Source organism: Amphibalanus amphitrite, unplaced genomic scaffold, assembly GCF_019059575.1.
Source record: "Amphibalanus amphitrite isolate SeventyFive unplaced genomic scaffold, NRLGWU_Aamphi_draft 001383F_arrow, whole genome shotgun sequence".
Lineage (NCBI taxonomy): Eukaryota > Metazoa > Arthropoda > Thecostraca > Balanomorpha > Balanidae > Amphibalanus > Amphibalanus amphitrite.
The window spans coordinates 56466-75384 of NW_024882876.1; the positions used below are offsets into that span (position 1 = coordinate 56466).

General features: G+C 56.6%; 1 protein-coding gene across 2 annotated transcripts in view; it reads left to right on the forward strand.

Annotated features, from left to right (window-relative positions):
• Positions 1-20: 20 nt before the first annotated feature.
• Positions 21-18919, forward strand: part of LOC122372665 (actin-histidine N-methyltransferase-like) — a 52365-nt gene continuing 33466 nt past the window's right edge. The window contains exons 1-7 of one of the 2 annotated variants that reach the window (XM_043350170.1): positions 21-332; positions 7595-7694; positions 8313-8408; positions 8684-8911; positions 9139-9330; positions 10632-10696; positions 11900-11958. In XM_043350170.1, coding sequence (XP_043206105.1) covers positions 7598-7694; positions 8313-8408; positions 8684-8911; positions 9139-9330; positions 10632-10696; positions 11900-11958 — 737 coding nt within the window. In that variant the 5' untranslated portion in view covers positions 21-332; positions 7595-7597. The remainder of the gene's footprint in view (positions 333-7594; positions 7695-8312; positions 8409-8683; positions 8912-9138; positions 9331-10631; positions 10697-11899; positions 11959-18919) is intronic. The other variant, XM_043350172.1, reaches the window with a different exon arrangement.

The window sequence follows — 18919 nt, forward strand, 5'->3', positions numbered from 1 at the left end:
AAAATTAACGTACACCCTCTTCTTATCGAGCATGTGTGCGCGCACTGAACTCTTGTGCACAATTCTTGTGCAATTTTGATTAGAGCTCGGATTCTCTCGGATTCAACTCGGTTTCGCGGATCCGTTTTCAATTTCAATTTGTATCTTCTGCAGAGCAGACTGGAGAGTGGTGTGGGCTTGACAGATTTTTGGTCTGCGGAACATATGTGTCTCAAGAACGTTTGTGTGTACGGCATTTCTTAAACAGTGAAGAAGTTAAGAGTAAAAATTTCAATTTCAATTTGTGTCAACGCTACAGCCTGGGCCTTCGAGGACAAGCCTCAGCTATCAAGGTCAGAATCAAATGCATTTTTGGCTTTATTCTGCACTGCTGACTGCAGTATGGATACTGAGCTACACTAGAGTGGTCTTCAGGCTTCTAGGAAGTAAATTATATGCTAGACCTGATAGGATTGTGTGAATCACTATCGATATGGGTAATCCTGGCGTCACTGGTAATATTTTCGTTCAAGGTTAAGGTTTCCTGTATTAGGCCGCCGTGCCAGGCCGAAGCATGCTGTGACGTCACTGGAAGAGAAGATAACGTACCACGCTATCAGTATCGACTGAGACTCAGATAGACTCAGATAACTCAGGCAGACTCAAACTGACCTGACAGACTCAAACCGATTCAGATCGACTCAGACCGACTCAAACCGACTCAGACCGACTCACTGACTTAAACCTATTCTGATCGATTTGGACAAACTCAAAATGACTCAGGCAGACTCAAACTGACTCAGTTAGACTCAGGCTCACTCAACCGACTCAAACTGATTAAGATCGACTCAGACCGACTGAAACTAACTTAACTGACTCCAAAATTGATTTTGATCGACACTATTCGATTCTGATCGACTCAGACACTCAGAACGACTCAGAGAGACTCAGGCAGACTCAAACCGACTCAGGCAGACTCAGACCGATTCAGATCGACTCAGACTGACTCAGACCGACTCAACTGACTCAAATTGATTTCAATCGACTCAATTCGATTCCGATTGATTCAGACAGACCCAGGCAGACTCAAACTGACTTGACCGACTTAAACCGATTCAGACCGACTCAGACTCAGAACGACTCAAACTGACTCAGATCGACTCAACCGACTCAAACCGATTCAGATCGACTCAGACTGACTCAGCTAGACTCAGAACGACTCAAACTGACTCAGACCGAATCAACCGACTCAAATCGATTTCGATCGACTCAGACAGACTCAGGCAGACTCAATCCGACTCAACCGACTCAAACCGATTTAGACCGACTCAGACAGACCCATCGGTTTGACCTGAATCATCAGACCTGAATCGGTTTGAGTCGGTCGAGTCAGGTTGAGTGTGCCTGAGTCGGTTTGAGTCTGTCTGAGGCTGTCTGAGTCGTTCTGAGTTTGTCTGAGTCGATCGGAATCGATTTGAGTCGGTTGAGTCGGGCTGAGTCAGTTTGAGTCGTTCTGAGTCTATCTGAGTCGGTCTGAATCGGTCTGAGTCTGCCTGAGTCGGTTTTAGTCTGCCTAAGTCGGTTTGAGTCTGCCCGAGGCCCGGAGTCTGTCTGAGTCATTCTAAATCTGTCTGAACTCTGAGTTGATCGGAATCGATTTGAGTCGGTTGAGTTGGTCTGAGTCCGTTTGAGTCATTCTGAGTATCTGAGTCGGTCTGAGTCTGCCTGAGTGGGTTTGAGTCTGCCTGAATAGGTTTGAGTCTGCCTGAGTCTGTCTGAGTCGATCGGAACGATTTGAGTCGGTTGAGTCGTTCTGGGTCAGTTTGAGTCGTTCTGAGTCTATCTGAGTCGGTCTGAGTCGATCTGAATCGGTCCGAGTCTGCCTGAGTCTGTCTGAGTCGATCGGAATCGATTTGAGTCGATCGATTCGAGTCGGTCTGAGTTAGTTTGAGTCAGTCTGAGTCGATATGAATCGGTTTGAACGAAAACGCTACCGATGACGCCAGGGTTACCTTATACCGATATACCTCACTATCAACTCACAATGAACTGAACTGTCTTCTAAACTATCACTGGCAAACGGGGGATGAGCAAGGTTGGTTGGGGGCCGGGGGGGGGGGGGCGTGTGTGGTGTCATTTGCAACAAGCACCTCTTGGATTTGTATAGTCTCTCTTGAAAGTATCGCGTCCTGGGCTGCGGCGGCTCAGCGAACTATTCCATTCAGTTTGAGGACCCCAGTAGGGAGGTCATGGCCTGTATCATAACAAGTACGCTGTAACACGATTTCACGCCAGCGGTAGAAGGAAAACTGCTATATGACGCAGGCCCCAGCGGCTGACAACTGGGTCAAAACAGGCGGAGGCCGGCCAAAGGTCATGCTCGTATTGCTCTCCCTTGACCCCGTCCACCGCCCCAGGCGGACACCGGCGCCGCTTGGGCTCACCAGCCGGGCGCTCATTGGTGTGCCTTACTGGGCGCCAATCACTCAGTGTGCGTGACGCGTAAAATCACAACGAAGCGAAGTTCCGCCATAACCCTTACTGTGATGAGGCCTTCTGAATGACGAAAACAGGTCATGCGGGGGGGGGGGGGAAGCCTGGCATCGAACATGGCTGAGCAGCATTTCTTTTCTTTTCGTCGCCGTTCACTAACCGGCTCATTAAAAAGAGAGAACTTCAAGTATAGGACTTAATGGCTGGACAGCGAATTGGCGAAATGGCTAGAGAGATAATTCTTGTTTTTGAATCCGTTGACGAGTGCAGTGCATGTGCAAGCACGGATGCATTCTGTTAGCGGGTGCAACTGATGATTTTTGGGGTATATGGGCACGGGTTTCCGGATTTTATCCCCCTCCCAAAAAAATGTGACAGTCGTGCCGATGACGAGTCAAATTGCTAACTTTGCAATGAAACAAATCTCAACAAATCCTCTGCGAGTAGGGTGGCTTCCGTTGACCACGTGCTTACTGCCATCACAAGTTACCGGACGGCGACTGCCACCTCCCCCTATCCCTCCGCAGTCCGCAACCACTCCCCTCGGCCCGCCGCGCCGGCTGCCTCCGCGTGTCAGGCTTCGGTCAGTGCTACCAGCGGCTCTCAAACCTTTCCGCTCAACCGCGGCTCGGACAGGTGGCGCCTTCCCTCAGAGTCGCGATACTTTCAAGAGAGACTATACCTACCTATCAAAGTTCAAAACCACCCATTTATCCAATTACACTATATTACTTTATAAAGAAGAAATATCTTGAATATTTCTTGGCTATTGGGCTTTGCACGTCTAGCGTGATGCTGCTGGCTGATGGCTCTGTTTTCCAAAATGACATCCGCGAGTCCGTGTTTCTTGCATCAGTCAAACTGCAGCTGGAGACCCTCAGCTTGTGTGTGGTGCAATGTGAATTTACCTACCATATTCTGGTGCAGATTTTGAGTTGAGCTGTGTGTGTTCTAATATGGTAGGTATTATGCAGAACTGCTGTACTGAGTTGCTGGTGCATTGTCCATGGAAATGAGGAACATGAGACACAATGGTGAATGAAGTTGGCCTGGAAATAATTGGTTACTATTGCATTTTTCATAACTTTACTATAGATAGGCAAATTGTACTGAAAAACTTGTCTTGTACATTGTTCACTGGTGCAGGTTTCCAAACCGCATACACAGATGGACACACCTACACATTGTGTGTGTGTGTGTGACACATACACCAGGACTGGGACAAAGCTTAAGTTGATAGGTTTTGTTTGTTTGTTTTTGTTTTGTTGGGTTAGGCCCTTTTGGTCTGAAAAGACCATTTCAGGGCTGGGAGGCAGGAGGATAATAGGAAGTAGGGGAGACATTGGTCGGGGCAAGACCCTGGTGAGTTGCCGGGGCTGAGCCTGTCCAGATGACAGGCCGACAGCTGTGCAGCCCCTTGTCTCCCCAAGCACTCACCAGAAGTCTAGAGGGACCCACTTTCACATGGTGGACTCCGTGGGGCTCGTCCCCGCCTCCGCTGTGAAGAGTGGTGGGGGAAGGCAATCGGGTCCCAGCCCGCCCTCTCGGGGCCGGGCGCCGGCGGCCGACGCTCCACCACGCCGTCGTCCCCACACCATCTGCACGACGACCCGGACCCGGGACCCGGGGTCGAGGCAGGAGAGCCAAGAACCGTCGATACCGCGCCAACCTCAAGACTGAAGCCGCCTGCTAGAACGCCGAGGGACTACGTCGCAAGTTGACGGAGCTCCAATTCTCCAAAGTCCAAGGCTGGCTATCGGAGTCTAACATTGACGTCATCGCGGTTCAAGAGGCACAGTTCAGCGCTTCATCTCTCACCGACATCCCGGGATTCCAGACGGCGGCCGTCCGCCGAAGGGCACGGGGGCGGAGAAACTCAGGTCTGGCCAAAGGGGTCGACGTAGCGATCTACGTCCACAAGGGTCTCAACTTTGCTAAGCTAGAGACCGCCCTCTGGCCATGGCGGACACGACTACCGAGTGGTGCGGCATCCGCTTATACCTTAGCAACTCCGCACTGAAGAGCAGCAGTCCTGCGCCAACCCTGGACATCCACAACTTCTACCGGCCGCCAATTCGACCTGGCGAAGAAGGCCAGAGGTCCAACTACTTCGACCTGTCGGCCCTTACCCACCAACCCCCTACCGCTGGGGGACTGGAATGCCTACCATCCGGTCTGGGAATTGGGATCGGCACTGTCTGGAGGAGGACGAGACGGGACGACGTCTGGCAGATGGGATGGCACAAACCGGTGCCACCACCCTCAACGACGGCTCCCACACCAGGACCAGCTACAGGGGGCAACTCAGCTCAGCACGCCGTCTTCTGCCACCGTGACCTGGCCCGCCGCTGCACGTGGGCGGTGGGCGCGGACATCGGCAGCGACCACCTGCCAATGGTCACCACCGTCACGATGAGCGGGCACCGCCCGAGACGGATACGCAAGACGCGCTGGACCTTCCACAAGGCAAACTGGACTGGCTAGGAGGACGACTGCGAGTCAACACTCGCGGGGCTCCCGGAGGACGTCACGGCAGAGCGACTCAACGAGCTCTTCACTGTCGCGCTGCTGAAGTGCAGCGTGCTGCATGTCCCCCGTGGGGCCAGGTCCGACCCCAAGCCCTGGGCCATGGACCCTGAGCTGGAGGAGGCTGTGAGCTCCCGGTCCCCCGGATCGACTGATGCCAGAGACCGCTGGGTGGAGGCGAAGCGCCGCACAGCGGAGGTTGAGGAGGAGGCGAAGGCGCGCTCCTTCAGGAACTTCGCGACAGAGGAGCTGAACTGGCCTGCCAACATCGGTACTCGGTAGAGTACACAAGATTCTCCGGAAGATGGAGGGGACGGAACAAGCTTCGCCCGGCCAAGCGCTCGGGGACCACGGACGACGACCCGTGGAAGACCGGGCCAAGTAGGCGTCGCTAGTCAAACAGTACGCCAGTGTCAGCCGCCAAGTCCGGAACAAGCTCCAAGACCGCAAGACGAAGTTCGAGCTGACAAGGCTCCGTGCCGAGCCCTGCGTCTGCTCTGATGCCCGTTCCGAGGCCTGGCGAAACTGGCCGAACGCCTAGTCGCCGCCTGCCTTAACCATCTGGGAGAGCACGATGGGCTCGTGCCGCTCGAACAGATCGGCTTCCGACGTGGCAGATCGGCTGAAGAGAACCTGGCAAGACTGGTGCAGCGGGTCCAAGACGGCTGGAACAAGCCGAAGCCAAGAGGACGACCGGAAGAGGGCAAGACCGCGATCGCGACGCGTCGAGCATGAGCGTCAAGGTGTCTGGCGTCGTGGTGACTGCTGGCCCTTCCCTCAGACCTTCGACCGCCTCCTTCGCTTCGGCGCCCACTGCCCCCGTGTCGCCCAGCTGCGACGCATGAATGGGAGAACCTGGGGGCTGAGCGAACGCCAACTGGGGTCGGTGGCCAACGGGTGCATCAGGGGAGCCCTGGAGTGTGCGGCGGGGGCGCGGATGCCTGCGGCTTCTGCCTCACACCTGGAGCTGGTCGACAGGGAGCTGCGGGCGGCGGCCCGGGTGACAACCGGCTGCCCCACCTCAACACCCGCCTTTGCCCTCCTGTAGGAGGCGGGCATGCCTGCAGCATGCACGCGCCGCTCGGTGGTGGCAGCTAGGCTGCTGGGCCTGGCGTCTGGCGATGTCCCTGTCAGGGGACGACCCTCTCCGAGCCCTGGCGGAAGCGACCCCACCCCCACGCCGCCTCAGGACGACGACTGGTTGGAGGGACCGCGGTCGCGAGGCCCTAGCACGGGTCGGCCGCGGCGGCGCGGCGCTGACCTTTGAGGCGCTGCTGGCGACCGCTGGGCCGCCGTGGCGCGATGTCCCCGGTGTGACCATCGCCCTGGAGGTGGGACCCGGGGGACGCCGCGACCGCCACCCGGACACAAGACGGGAGGCGGCGGAGAACCGTCTGGCAGAGCTCCCGGCCGAGGCGACCTGGATATGGTCAGCCGGCTTCGCCACCGATGGTGTGCTGGATGGAAGAGGAGGAGCCACCATCATCCGCCCGAACGGCGACGTCAGGGAGGTGCGTGTCGCGGCAGGCGCCTTCTGCTCCAGCACCCGCGCCGAGCTATTCGCCCTGAGAGCGGCGCTGGAGGAGCTCCTGAACACGGATTGCCGCGACACCCCTTTTGATTGTCGTATGTACCGAGTCCGACTCGATGGCGGCGCTGGCCCTCCTGTGGAGCGGCCCGGCGGCCCAGAGGACCCCGCTGGCTGCAGACATATGGGGGCTGCTGGCCGCGCTCACCGAGGGGGACCAGTCAGTAACCATGCAGCTGTGGGTCCCTGGCCCTGCACACTGCAGGCTCCCCGGCAACGAGTAAGCGGACGCCCTCTCCCGCGATGCCAGCGCCCTACCCCAACATGACACTCTGATCGACGTCGGCACTACATGCAAGGCCGTCGCGCGCGACGCTGCGCGCCTGGCAGCGGAGCTGGCCGGACGGCTGGCACCGGTTGATATGGGCTGACCACACCACCGTCCCGGCCCCGTCCTGGAAGCAGACTGTGCCGTCGCGGTTGACATTCACCAGCTCCGAGCAGGACACGAGTGGCTCGGCGCAGTACCTGCACCGCATGGGCCGCCGTCTCGAGGCCGAATGCCCTCAGTGTAACGACGTGGGCTGCTCGATGCCGCGTCTGCCGCGAAGAAGCGGACACTCCACGACACGTCCTGCTCCGATGCCCGGCGCCGGCAGGCCGCCGCCTGCAGCGCACGGGTAACATACACCCGGAAGCGTCTATGGCAGGGGACGACGGCACGGTGGCGGCCTTGGCCGCCGGCTACCGCGCCCAATTGAGCCTCATCGGCTATGCCCCATATAGGGGGCTGGAGGGAAAACGACGACGACGAGCACTCACCACACCCGGCTACAGGTGTGCTCTTATGGGTAATCCCGCATGGAATAAAGTTGCCCGTCCAGCCCGGAGCAGGGGTTTGAGGCATGGAGGAGAAGGATTTGTCTGTCCTGAGGATGGAAAAGTGGGAACGGATATTTTGGTAGGCTAAGTTTATAAGTTATGAGTTAGTGTGCAAATGGATGTTGTGCTTGCTTTGAGAACTATAGTGCTGCTCCTGTAAGCTGTGACCATTTTATTTCTTTGCAGAAAATGGGCAAGAAAAATAGGTCAGCAAAAGCTGATAAAGGAAAACCATCTTTTCAAGATCAGCTGAAGATTAAGGATTTGGTGAAAGAACTGCTTGCAAGTAAGTTTTACATTTGCTACTAATCTGACAATTTTTATGTGACTTAAATTATCATTCGACGCAGCATGACCTCTGCCCCGATAAGGCGTCCTAGCGGATGACGCGTCCGTCTCCTAACTCGGAGGCAGCGAGTTAGCTCCACTTTGTTTGACCCACGTTTCTATATTCAGCCAGCTGACAAGGGGCGAGAGATGGCCACGCTAGACCCGAGAAGACCGTATGACCATTTACCTGCGATATGTTTAACTGTCCATTAAAATTATCACCAGTGAACCGGGCGCCCGGTGGTAGCGGTGCTTTTTGCGAACCACGTCACGGATCCACGTGAGTCCGTGGCGTGTTTCGCAAAGAGCACCGTTTAGCGAGGCACCCTGAGATGTGGAATATTTAGAGGGTATCTGATGATTTGGGTGAAGTATTAGCAGGTTAAGGTTGGAAGAGAAGTAAAGACCCTCCACTGGCGCATCAGTTGTATTTGATTGTTGATTTTTGAGAAATTGTTTTATTGATGTTTACTTAGTCATTATGTTGACACTTGGCACTTTCTTCAGTTCTATCAATGCTTTTGTTCATGGCGTTGCCTTTTTGCTGAGATGCTTTTTTGTTTTTTGTTTTCAGAATCATCCATTGTGGCCCGAATGAACAAGGCTGAAGAATGGGAAAACTATCAAAGTATCTATGACATTCTGCAGAAGATTATGACTCTGCAGAAAGGTGATATTGCTGGAAGCATGGAACCCAACCACTTATTGTCCTATTTTTACCAATAATTTGGAATGAATTTCTTTTCGGTAGCGGAATTTCAACATTAGTTGTGTAACAACTTACGCCAATTTTCATAAATGGATTCATGACAACCAAATACTTTCCGTTCGATCATGTCAATCAAACTTGTGATGACAGTGCTATTTCCGCTGTACACCTGTGGCAGTGTCACGCTCTCTGAGTACCCCTCCGGCCGGCGGCACTGACCAGTCTGTCCCGCTCAGCGCCCGCCCGGCCCGGCGGCGGCCCGGGCAGCCGGCTGGCGCGCGTGCAGGAGCTGCACGGCTGGCTGCTGCAGCAGGGCGGCCGGGCGCCTGGCCTGGAGGCGGCCGAGTTCGCCGGCTACGGGCTCGGCCTGCGCTGCACCGAGCCGCTGGCGCCCTGTCAGACGGCCATCCAGGTGCCGCGCGCCGCCATGCTGTCGCTCGACACTGCGCGCCAGGCCAAAATCGGTGAGCGGGCGGGGCGCGCGCGGACACGGGAAGGAGGGAAAGGGTATTCCGTCTCACTAGAATGTTAGTTACTGTCAAACAGAGGCTAGAATGAATGAATGAATGCGAATACGAAGGCCAGTAGATCCCTATCGCAGCAGTGTGATACGCGCTGTGTATAAAATAGCAATGCTATAACGATCCTGCGTCACCGCCAGCTCACCCTCCCCTCTCTCTCCTCCGTCCAGGGCCGTTCATCGCCGGCGACAAGCTGACGTCGGCCATGCCGCAGCTGGGCCTGACGCTGCACCTGCTGGAGGAGGCGCTCTCCGAGGACAGCTGCTGGACGGCCTACATCCGCGCGCTGCCCGACACATACGATACCGTGCTCTACTTTACACCGGCTGAGGTCGAGATGCTCCGGGGCTCGCCCTGCTTCGGTGAGTGGTCGGACGGGAAGGCAGGCGGTGCTGGGAGCTGTTATGGGGTGTGTATGGGAAGAGGTCGGGTGGGCTCGGGTCGGGACGTGTGTTTTTATGGCGAGAGTTGAGGGAGTTTTGATGTTTGGGGGAGAGTCGTATTATTCTAGTTGTGGCATTCTTTCCCCCGTTGTGTCCTGTTCTTGTAACTTGTGGCCAACATGTCAATAGGCGTTTCAGGGATACGGTCTGACGTGTTTGGGCTCCTTTGTCATTGATGCTTTTCGTATTTCGTATACATGTGCCTTTACTGGTGGTTGAGCCGAAATTCCAGTTCAGGTGATTGCTTGGGGACAGCACAGCATTAGGGCTTTTGTGCTCGCTCATTCACGCAAATTGTGAAAAAAATCTGATAGCTTCGAGCCGCAGCTGCGCGCGCCTCTTGTCTCCGTTGTACATATTGTGAATATGTCCCGCCTGGTGTCCCGTGGGGCTGGCTTCTGGTGGAAGCAGTGCACCAGTTCAGGGGCTACCGCTGACACAACCAATCACATCAGCTGCCAACTGATGATCACGGCTTTTCGGCTGGCGTTTTACTAGACTGCTTGAGAAGTCGTAAAAACTATGATAATTATGATAGCTCCAGGACTTTACTCTTTGGTTTTCTTTGCCATTTGAAGTGTTTTGGGAAGCACGCGAAGCAAAAACTTGTGCTATTTTACACTATCACCTTACTTTTTTGTCGAATTAAAGCTTAATGGAATATTACTGTAACTATTTAATCCGATGAATCGTGTAGCTCACTGTGTTCAGGCCATTGGCCAGCAAAGACTAGATCATGCATGTTTCGGTCCAACTTTCAACTGTGATCGGTTTCCTTTACGACAGGTAGCCCATAGATGGGTTGGTTTTGCCAGCGATGAGGTACTGTGCACTGCAGCGCGGCGGCACGATTATTGGGCGCACTTTGTTATTGGGTCTGCCGGGCTGACTCCGGGCAGAGTAACAACAAACTGTTCGCATATGAATGAATTCATGAAAAAAAAAACAGGCGAAAACCGTTGACATTTGGATTACAAGGAATCGCCCTCTGGACCGTTTTAACAGCTTCAAGCGGTCACCTTATTCCAAGCCAGTCACCTTACCTCCGCCACTGTAGTCGTGTAGTGCCTGCATGGTGCGCGGTGTGCGCGGTGGTGCGGCCACTGCGGGGACGGGGGGCGGTGTGTGGTGTGCCCCGGGGGCAGGGCCGGGCCGGGCCGGTGCTAACTCAGTCGCCCGTGTCTGTCCCGCCGCTCGCCGCCGCTGTCCCGGCCGCGCAGAGGAGGCGCTCAAGCAATGTCGCAACATCGCCAGACAATACGCTTACTACTATGGCTGTCTGCACGTGAGTACACGGCAGATAGCGCGCGACACGGTACCGCCGCCCGTGCGCCGCCACGTGCCCGGACGCTGACGGCACGTGACGCCTGGCCCGTCGACGGACGCCGCGCGTCAGCTGCGCGTCCGCTTGTTCGAACTAATCCCCGCTGCTTTCGGCGCTGTGTGAGTGTCCCGCCATTAACACCACCGACTCGCACACGGCTTTGGCTGACGGCTGATACTCAACCACTGGCTTTCATTTGGCTTTTTGTTTTGGGTTTGCATGCACTGATTAAGGATACTGTGAGGCTGAGTTTTTGTTTCTTTTGTCTTCATTGTTTTGGTTTCAGTTTTTTGTTTTTCTTTTTTCTTCATTGTTCTGGTTTCATTGGCTAATTCATCTGTAAAAAGGCTAACCATTATTGAAAGTCAGTCGGTTTAAATTCTGTTTTCCCTAGTAAAAAGTAGTTACGTTTTCTCTGCCAGAAAAACGACGAAATTTCATCGATTTCGACTGCGCTCTGGGCGAGGCTAATGTCCCTCCCCCTTCCAGCTGAATCTGCATGCGCAAGTATTTTGTTCCAAGTACTTACATGTAATATGTGGTTTTCTGAAGGGTATATTTATCAGTTATCGGATTCTTCTTGAGGAGAGGCTGAATGCTGCATGTGGTTTTCATAGTTGATTGGACAACTTTTCATCAAGTCGTTTTGACTTTCGGCTTATCATAATTCGATTCACAAGGAGAATGGTACATTTTCTCGTTTTTGGCTGGCTATTAGACATTGTACAACTTATTTCCTGGGACAAATAAGTTGTAAGGTATTGTATTGAAGTGAAACTAAACATCTTGAGGGTGGTTATGCCACTTTTCAATCCTTCAGAACTGGCAAGCATGATTGTTATGCCATTTTACCTCCTTCAGATGCAGTTTATTTGTCATGGTGGACTGGTTTGTCGCTGATATCCTGCCCTTTTGCGCGCAGAAATGAAGTGTACCTTATCACATGCGCGGTGTTCACATCATTTGTCCCAGGAAAAATGATGTTTATAACTGTTTTGAGATTTCGCATTGTGCATTGGTGTAACCAGTTTCGTTTAAACTGCTCGAATCGTTTGTACTGGTGCTACCTCCCGTGTACCCCAGTTTCGTCGTCTCCATCTCCCATCTGGCTGGTCTCCGTGTTTTCTGCCCCTCGGTAGCTCGCCTTTTGGTCCTTTTTTTCAGCACTGTCCCGAGGCAAGGAGTCTGGCCATCAGGGATAACTTCACCTTTGAGAATTACAGGTCAGTCCCACCGCGATCTATCTTCACGTTTATATATGATCTTTGGTTATCAGCTAAGTAATGCGCTTTTTTAGTTAAGTACGTGTTGACATTTTACGCCTTGCTGCTCATTTTCCGATTCTATGAAATAAATACACCGCTATATTTCCGTATAGCCTTTGGTGTAGCCTGAGTTGTACAATGAGTCGTGTCGGTTTGCAATCCTGACCGTTATTAAAAGTCGAACGCTGAATAAACACAAGGCACACAGAGTACAGTTGATTTCGATATCAGTGCACATAATCACACATCACAGACATTGGCGAATATCTTGCGTGCAACGTCAGCACACACCAACGTCATAACGTCAGTACAGCGGCTCGCGCTGATCACCGGCCACACTGCGGCGTTTCGCCGGCTACCGCGGCCAACACAAACAAACGCTGGCCCCGACCACTTCCTGCTGAGCAGCGCAGACCACTGCTGCAGGCTGCTGCCGCTACCGGCGGCGGATGGCTATGACAATTACGTAGCGCACAATCGGCAACGTTGGCCCGAGGTTTAATAAATACGAGGCACATTTATGACGAGTTACAATCGTCCATGGTCCTATCACGTCCGCGGTGAATATTGTCATGTTGATGACACTGGAGCTCACCCTCCGCGGCTCTGTAGGATGCCGCGGTCGATACCCACAGTACGAGCTCTGGCTCAGTTTACTGAACGCCAGCACTGCGTAACTGGCGGCAGGGCTGGCGCCTCCGACAGGGCACCGTGTCACGCTGTGAGTCCGGCTCCTTGGGCCACTGCAGAATACATTGGCAAGTAAGCACACCAGTCGGATACTGCGCCTTGTGTCGGCAGTTCACATCACACTGATCACTGGAGCCTGCCGCCCGGCTCGCTGGACTAACACACCTGTCTTTTGACTTACTATTCACTGGACGGGGAGCCCCGCTCTATGTCCCGAGTCTCTGACCGAGCGGCCGAGGCGGGGCGCAGCGTCTCATGTGCTGCCCCCGACACCGCCGTACGGACTGTCCGAATAGGCGGTGGCGTATCGCTGATTGAACGACTTGCGCAGCGAGCCCCAGAAGCCGGCCGACTTTTTCTTGGCGTACGCCTTGGTGTAGTTGGTGAGGTCGATGTTGGCGGTGTCCAGCGGACTGGCACTGCTGCCGCCGTCGCTGCTCACCGAGAGGCCGGGGCGCAGCGCCTGCTTCTCTCGCCGCTGCCGCCACCGGCACAGCACCAGCAGGCCGATGAAGAAGCCCAGCGCGAACCCGCCCACCACGCCGCTGGTGATGATGGCGTCGCGCACGGAGCCGGAGCCGTCCTCCACCTGCTCCGGCTCCGGCTCGGCGCCGACGGCGTGCTCGGGCCGCGCCGCCGGCTCCGTCTCCTGGTTCACCTGCTCGAACAGCGCGTCCGGCGGCAGCGGCGCCGGCGGCGCGTCGAACCGCTCGCCCTCGTACCGGTACGAGCCGGCGCCGAGCGCGGCCGTCGGCTGGTACCGCGAGCTGGGCGGCCGGGGCGGCGCGCGGCTGCCACCGCCGGTGCGTGTGCGCAGCAGCGGCCGGCCGTACACGGGCGGGTCGGCGCCGTCCAGTCGCAGACCCAGACCGCCGCGGGACGCGCCGTAGCTGCCGCCCTCGCCAAACAGCGGCCGCAGGCTGACCGGCGCCCGGCTGGGCCGCGTCGGCAGCACGGCGTCTGGTCGGCGCTCGGTGGTCGGCGCCTCCGTGGTGGGTGGATCCTCGTCCTCTGGGTCGGCCGGGTCGTCCTCAGGGGTCTCCCCTGAGGTCTCTCCTGAGGTGGCGGCAGCTGTGTCGCCCGACACAGTCCGTGCCGTTGCCGGTGTGGTAGGTGGCGCTCTGGTCGCCGATTTTCGCCGCTCCCTCCAGTCCGCTCCGTTGTATTCCTCCAGAATTTTTCCCACATTTCCGCCGCTGGAGATAAACTGTTTGAGCGTCTGACCGCGCTCTTTGAGAATCTCCGCCAGGCTCCAGATTTTAACTTCCTCCGGCTTATCGTCATCACTTTCTTCGTCTTTATCATCATTTTCATTTTCCTCCCCAGACGTGTTGTTATCGTCGTCCTTGTCCTCTGACCTCTCACTGTCACTCTCATCATTATCATAATCATCGGTATCCTCTGTGTCCTCCTCTCGGACTCCGTTGTACTCGAGCAGCAGCTGCTTCACGTCCCCTCCCTGCGCCAGGAAGGCCGGCAGGGAGAGTTTCTTCTCGGCCAGGATCTCCGCCAGGCTCCAGACCTTCCGTTTGCGCGGCGCGGTCGTTGCGGCCGTCGTCTGCTCGGTCGTCCGGGCGGTGGTCGGCCGGCGGGTGGGTCGCGTTGGCGGCGGGTCCTCTCCGGGCTGGGCCAGTCCGCCGGGCAGCCTTCGTTCGGCCGTCTCCCACGGGAAGGTGACTCGGGCCGGGGAGGGCGGCGGCGGCTGCTCCTTCAGCGCGGCCAGCACAGAGGTCAGGTCGAGCGACTCCGGCACCGGCTGAGGAGGCTGCGGCCGACGGCCCGGATCGGAGTCATCAGCTAGTGAATATGCCTGGGCGTCATCGTCCTCTTCTTCGACATCATCGTCGCCACTTTTCTCGTCATGTTCATGGTCAGTATCGTCATCGACGTCATCATGAATATCATCTTCAGGTTCGCCTCCTACCGGTGCCAGTTGGGCGCCCCTCTCAGGCAGCGCGGGCACCTCCACTCTGGTAGTCGCAGCCGCTACCTCTGACTCTGGCTCCCGCTGCGGCGGCGTCACTCGTGGCGGCAGGCGGCCCTCCCGGCGCGCCCTCAGCCGCTCCAGCACGGCCATCACCTCGTCCATGGCGGGCCGGCTGCGGAGGAACTCGGTCAGCGTCTGCTCGGCCTCCACCAGCAGCTCGGCCAGGCTGTACGGCAGGATGGCCTCCTGGATGTCGCGCAGACTGGGCCGCAGAGAGGTCGGCGCCGTGTCCTGTGCGCTGGATTGGGTCCTGACGCCGCCCTCCGTCGGCTCAGCGGTCTCCGGCGGAGAGTCTGTGACGCTGGCGGCGGGAGGCACGTCAGACGAGTGAGTGGTGTCGCCAGTGGAGCCCTGCCCCAGGCGGTAGGTCTCCGTGAAGGAGGGGCGCGACTCCAACCTCGGTATCGGCCGGCTGAAGATTGGAACTGATGGTGTGTCAGTGGATACCTTATCATCATCTTCACTCTCGTCTTCATAACTTCCTTCAACATCGTCGTCATCATCATCCCGATCATGGTCTTCATCTTTATCTATGTTGGGGAAGCCGAGTGACGGCTCCGGACGGTCGGTCCAGCCGGTCCGGCCGGTAGTCTCAGCACTGAACTGGGGGAAGTTGGCAAACAGGAACAGCGGCGCCGTGGTAGTGGTGACCGGAACGGTGGTCGCCTCCTCGGTCAGCCAGGGGAGCGAAAAGGTCGTGGCGCTCGTCGGAGCCTGATAGGGCGCTGAGGTGGTGGTAGTGGTGGTGGTGGTGGTGGGTGAATCTGAAGTGGTTGATGGAGTTGTGGGCGGGGTTGTGGATGTCGTTGTGGGTGGGGATGTAGGTGAAGTTGTTGGTTGGGTTGTAGGCTGGGTCGTGGTGGTTGGAGCGGCGGTAGTAGGAGTGGTTGTCGGATATGTGGTGGTGGCTGGCTCAGTGGTAGTGGTTGTAGTTGTCGTTGGCAGATACACAGCACTGACTGTCGCCCCCTGCTGTGCCGTATCCGCCGTCCGCGGTGTGGTCGGCTCCCCCGCCGCCGGAGGGGCCGCGGCGGCCGGGTTGACCTGCGGGTCGTTGATCCAGCGCAGCACCTGCTGCCAGGCCTGGATGGTGTCCTCCACAGTCCTCTGAGGAGCGCCGCCGACAGTGCCATCCTCGACAACCCTCTGCGGGACGGCTTCGGCAGCGGCGTCCTCGACGTAGGCCGACGCAGCAGTGTCTTCATCGACAACCGGCGCTACTGCAGGCACCGGCTCGATGTTTTCGTATGTCTCGTCGGTATCAATATCGTCGGTGATATGGTGGGTGACATGGAAGGTGCCGCTGCTTTGGTAAGGTTCATCAGGAATGTGAGGAATATTATATTGCTGGATAGCGGGATTGTCTATGCTGCTGTACTTGCTTTCAGCGCCTTGAGTTTCATATTCTTCATCTCGCTCGTTCTCTTCCTCCTCCCGACTGGTCTCCTGACTGATGTTCTCCTCCTCGTCTCCGTCCCGGTCCGTCTCCGCTTTGTCTCCGTCGCCCAGCGGCTCGTCGTCGTAGTAGTAATACTCGCCGTCGCCATAGTCGTAATACTCGTACTCTGAGTCGGAGTCGGAGTCAGAGTCGGAGTCGCCGTCCGCTGCGCTCGGGACGGGAGGCTGAGCCGACTGGGAGGGGAGCGTCCCTGTCAGCTGAGGCTGAGGTAGCTGCGACTCGCTGTGAAGTCCGGTTCCTCCGGACTGACCGGCGCCGCCCAGACCCGGCACTGGCCCCGCGGGAGCTCCGTCAGAAGCGGCAGCCGCGCCGGGTATAGCCGCGTTGGCCTGGGCCTGCGCCAGTGCCAGCTGGAAGTAGCCGAGCGGCGGCGGCGGCGGAGGGGTGAGCTGGTCTCGCACGCCGGGTCCCGGCGCAGGCCGACCCGGGGTCTCTGGGCCGGGAGCGCCCGGTACCGACTCGGGCTGCCTCTCGGTGGTGGGGCCGGCTGGCCAGCTGACGGTGCTGTAGCTGGTGGCGCCGTACTCGCCGAACTGGTGCTGCCCCTGCTGGTGTCCCTGCTGGTGCTGCTGCTGGTGCTGCTGGTGCTGGCCGGGCGGCCCGAACCGTCCGTAGTCGGTCGGCTGCAGCGGCAGGCCGTGCACGCTGGGCAGCTGGGCGGACCCCGCCGCCCCTGGGGCGCGCGGCGGCCCCCAGCGCTGCTCGCCGGCGAACCGCAGCGTCGGCAGCCGGCCCGACACGGGGTCGGCGAGCTGACTGAGCAGTGGCACTGGCGGCACCCAGGCGGCCGGCGGCTCCTCGGCAGAGTGTACCGTGCTCGGCTGCAGCGTCCAGAAGCGGGACGGGGCCGCCGGCTGCGGCCGCCGCAGGCTGCGGGCACACAGGTGAGGAGAGGTCAGAGAGGAGTGTCTGGCTGCGGGCACAGGGGGAGTCAGAGAGGAGCCGCCGGCTGCGGGTACAGGTGGAGGGACGGGCTGGTCAGGGTGGTGCGCCGGGGGGGGGGGGGCTGGGTATGGCTGCTGTTCAGAGTGTGGGAGCTGTTTAAAGGTTGGAAGCGAGTGTTGGTGATAGCTAATGGATCACGTCACATAGGGAAGGTATGTGATATACCAGATATTAGTACGGAGCGAGCGAAGCGAGCGGAGTCTTACGTAGAATAACGGAAATTTCTGAGTATGAGCGGCCGGCCGGCCGTGGTCACGATTCTGCGACGCTTATATCTCAGCAACCACTTGACCGATTTACATGCGGTAATTTTTGTAGGGTAGCTTCATTCCTTCTACCAAGTATTGGACTATTCCCGATGGATGTGGGTGACCCCTTATGCACGTGCCACGTGCAAAACGAAGAGGTGTCACTTTTGTAATTGTTGCAATATCTCGGTAACTACTTGGTCGATTGCGCTGAAAGTTGGCATGTAGGTAGGCACCCACTAGGCTAGGCAATGCATATCCATGTGCCAGAGTTGGGGTGCTGCTGCACGTGCGCACGTGCAGGGGTCGATTCCAGATCTCGAGAACGGCTGGACCGATGGCGCTCAAATTTTGCACATGGTTGGGGACCGGTTAGTAGGGTGCCGTGCAAAAGTCAGTTGGGAGTTGGGACCCATTTTGCACGTGCGCACGTGCAGGGTGCCGCTTCCAGATCTCGAGAACAGCTGGGCCGATTGTGCTCAAACTTGGCACATCGCTAGAGACCGGTTAGTAGGGTGCCGTGCACAAGTCAGCTAGAGGTACGGCTCTCCAGTAAAAGTCTTGTTGGTTTTGCTTTTTCGGACATATCTGGTCCTATATAATGTTCAAATGCATAAGTATCAACCCGAATTATGTGTATGCACATTTACCACGAGACTGTGAAATTGCATCGTTGTATGCCAAATACTTTCCGAGATATTCACCAAAAACCTCATTTTCTGCCGTTTGGGGTATTCTGGCCGCAATCTTCCTGGGATCGCCTATGACATTAGTAGAGCCATCTAACGACAGGAGCGCGGAAACACAGAATCATGAATGAATCGAGCGCGTAGTGAACGGTGTATGAAAGGGAGACTCGGCAGAGGCTATCCGGGTGGCCGGCGCGCGGCGCGCCCTTAGGCATCGGCCGACCCTTCGGACCGCGTGGGGTCAGAGGTCGCGCTCGGGAAGTCTCGGCTCTGGGTTTTAGCACTGTGCAGTCAGGAAGGGAGGATAGGATAGCGCTAGCCCGACTGACTACTGTGAATAGTATCTCGGCTGATTCGTGTGGGGTGGAAGGGAGCACAGAACGGGATGGTGGCTAGTGGTGGATGATGGGATGGTGGTTAGGTTAGTGCGTACTGCGTAGAACGTAGCTGAACATGCATTGTTTTTTCATGGCAAACAACATGTAGCATAATGTGCGGGATTATGCCAGAACTCATACAAAAAGGAAATAATATTTCGGCCGAGGAAGTGGATGAGTGCCGTGACAAAGCATGACGATGCTGCCAAAATCGGGATGCTTTTTTGCCCCCCATTTTTTTTTTTACCCCTAACATGCAGCGCTTGATCCGAACTTAGAGGTCTCCGACTGACCTTAGACCTTAAAATCGCACCCGTCCGGTGCGCCACCTTTTCTTCAGGGGCGCTCTTCTTGGTTGTATCTGTTCTTACCAATAACTAAAGCAAATCGAATGTATAATAAAAAAACATACCTACCTCAAACACAGTTTTATTCACACCCACTTGTGTGCATACTTGTTTTGACCTATACCTTCTCGCATCATAATATATCACTTCAGTGCTTAACCCTCAACGGAATTTTGG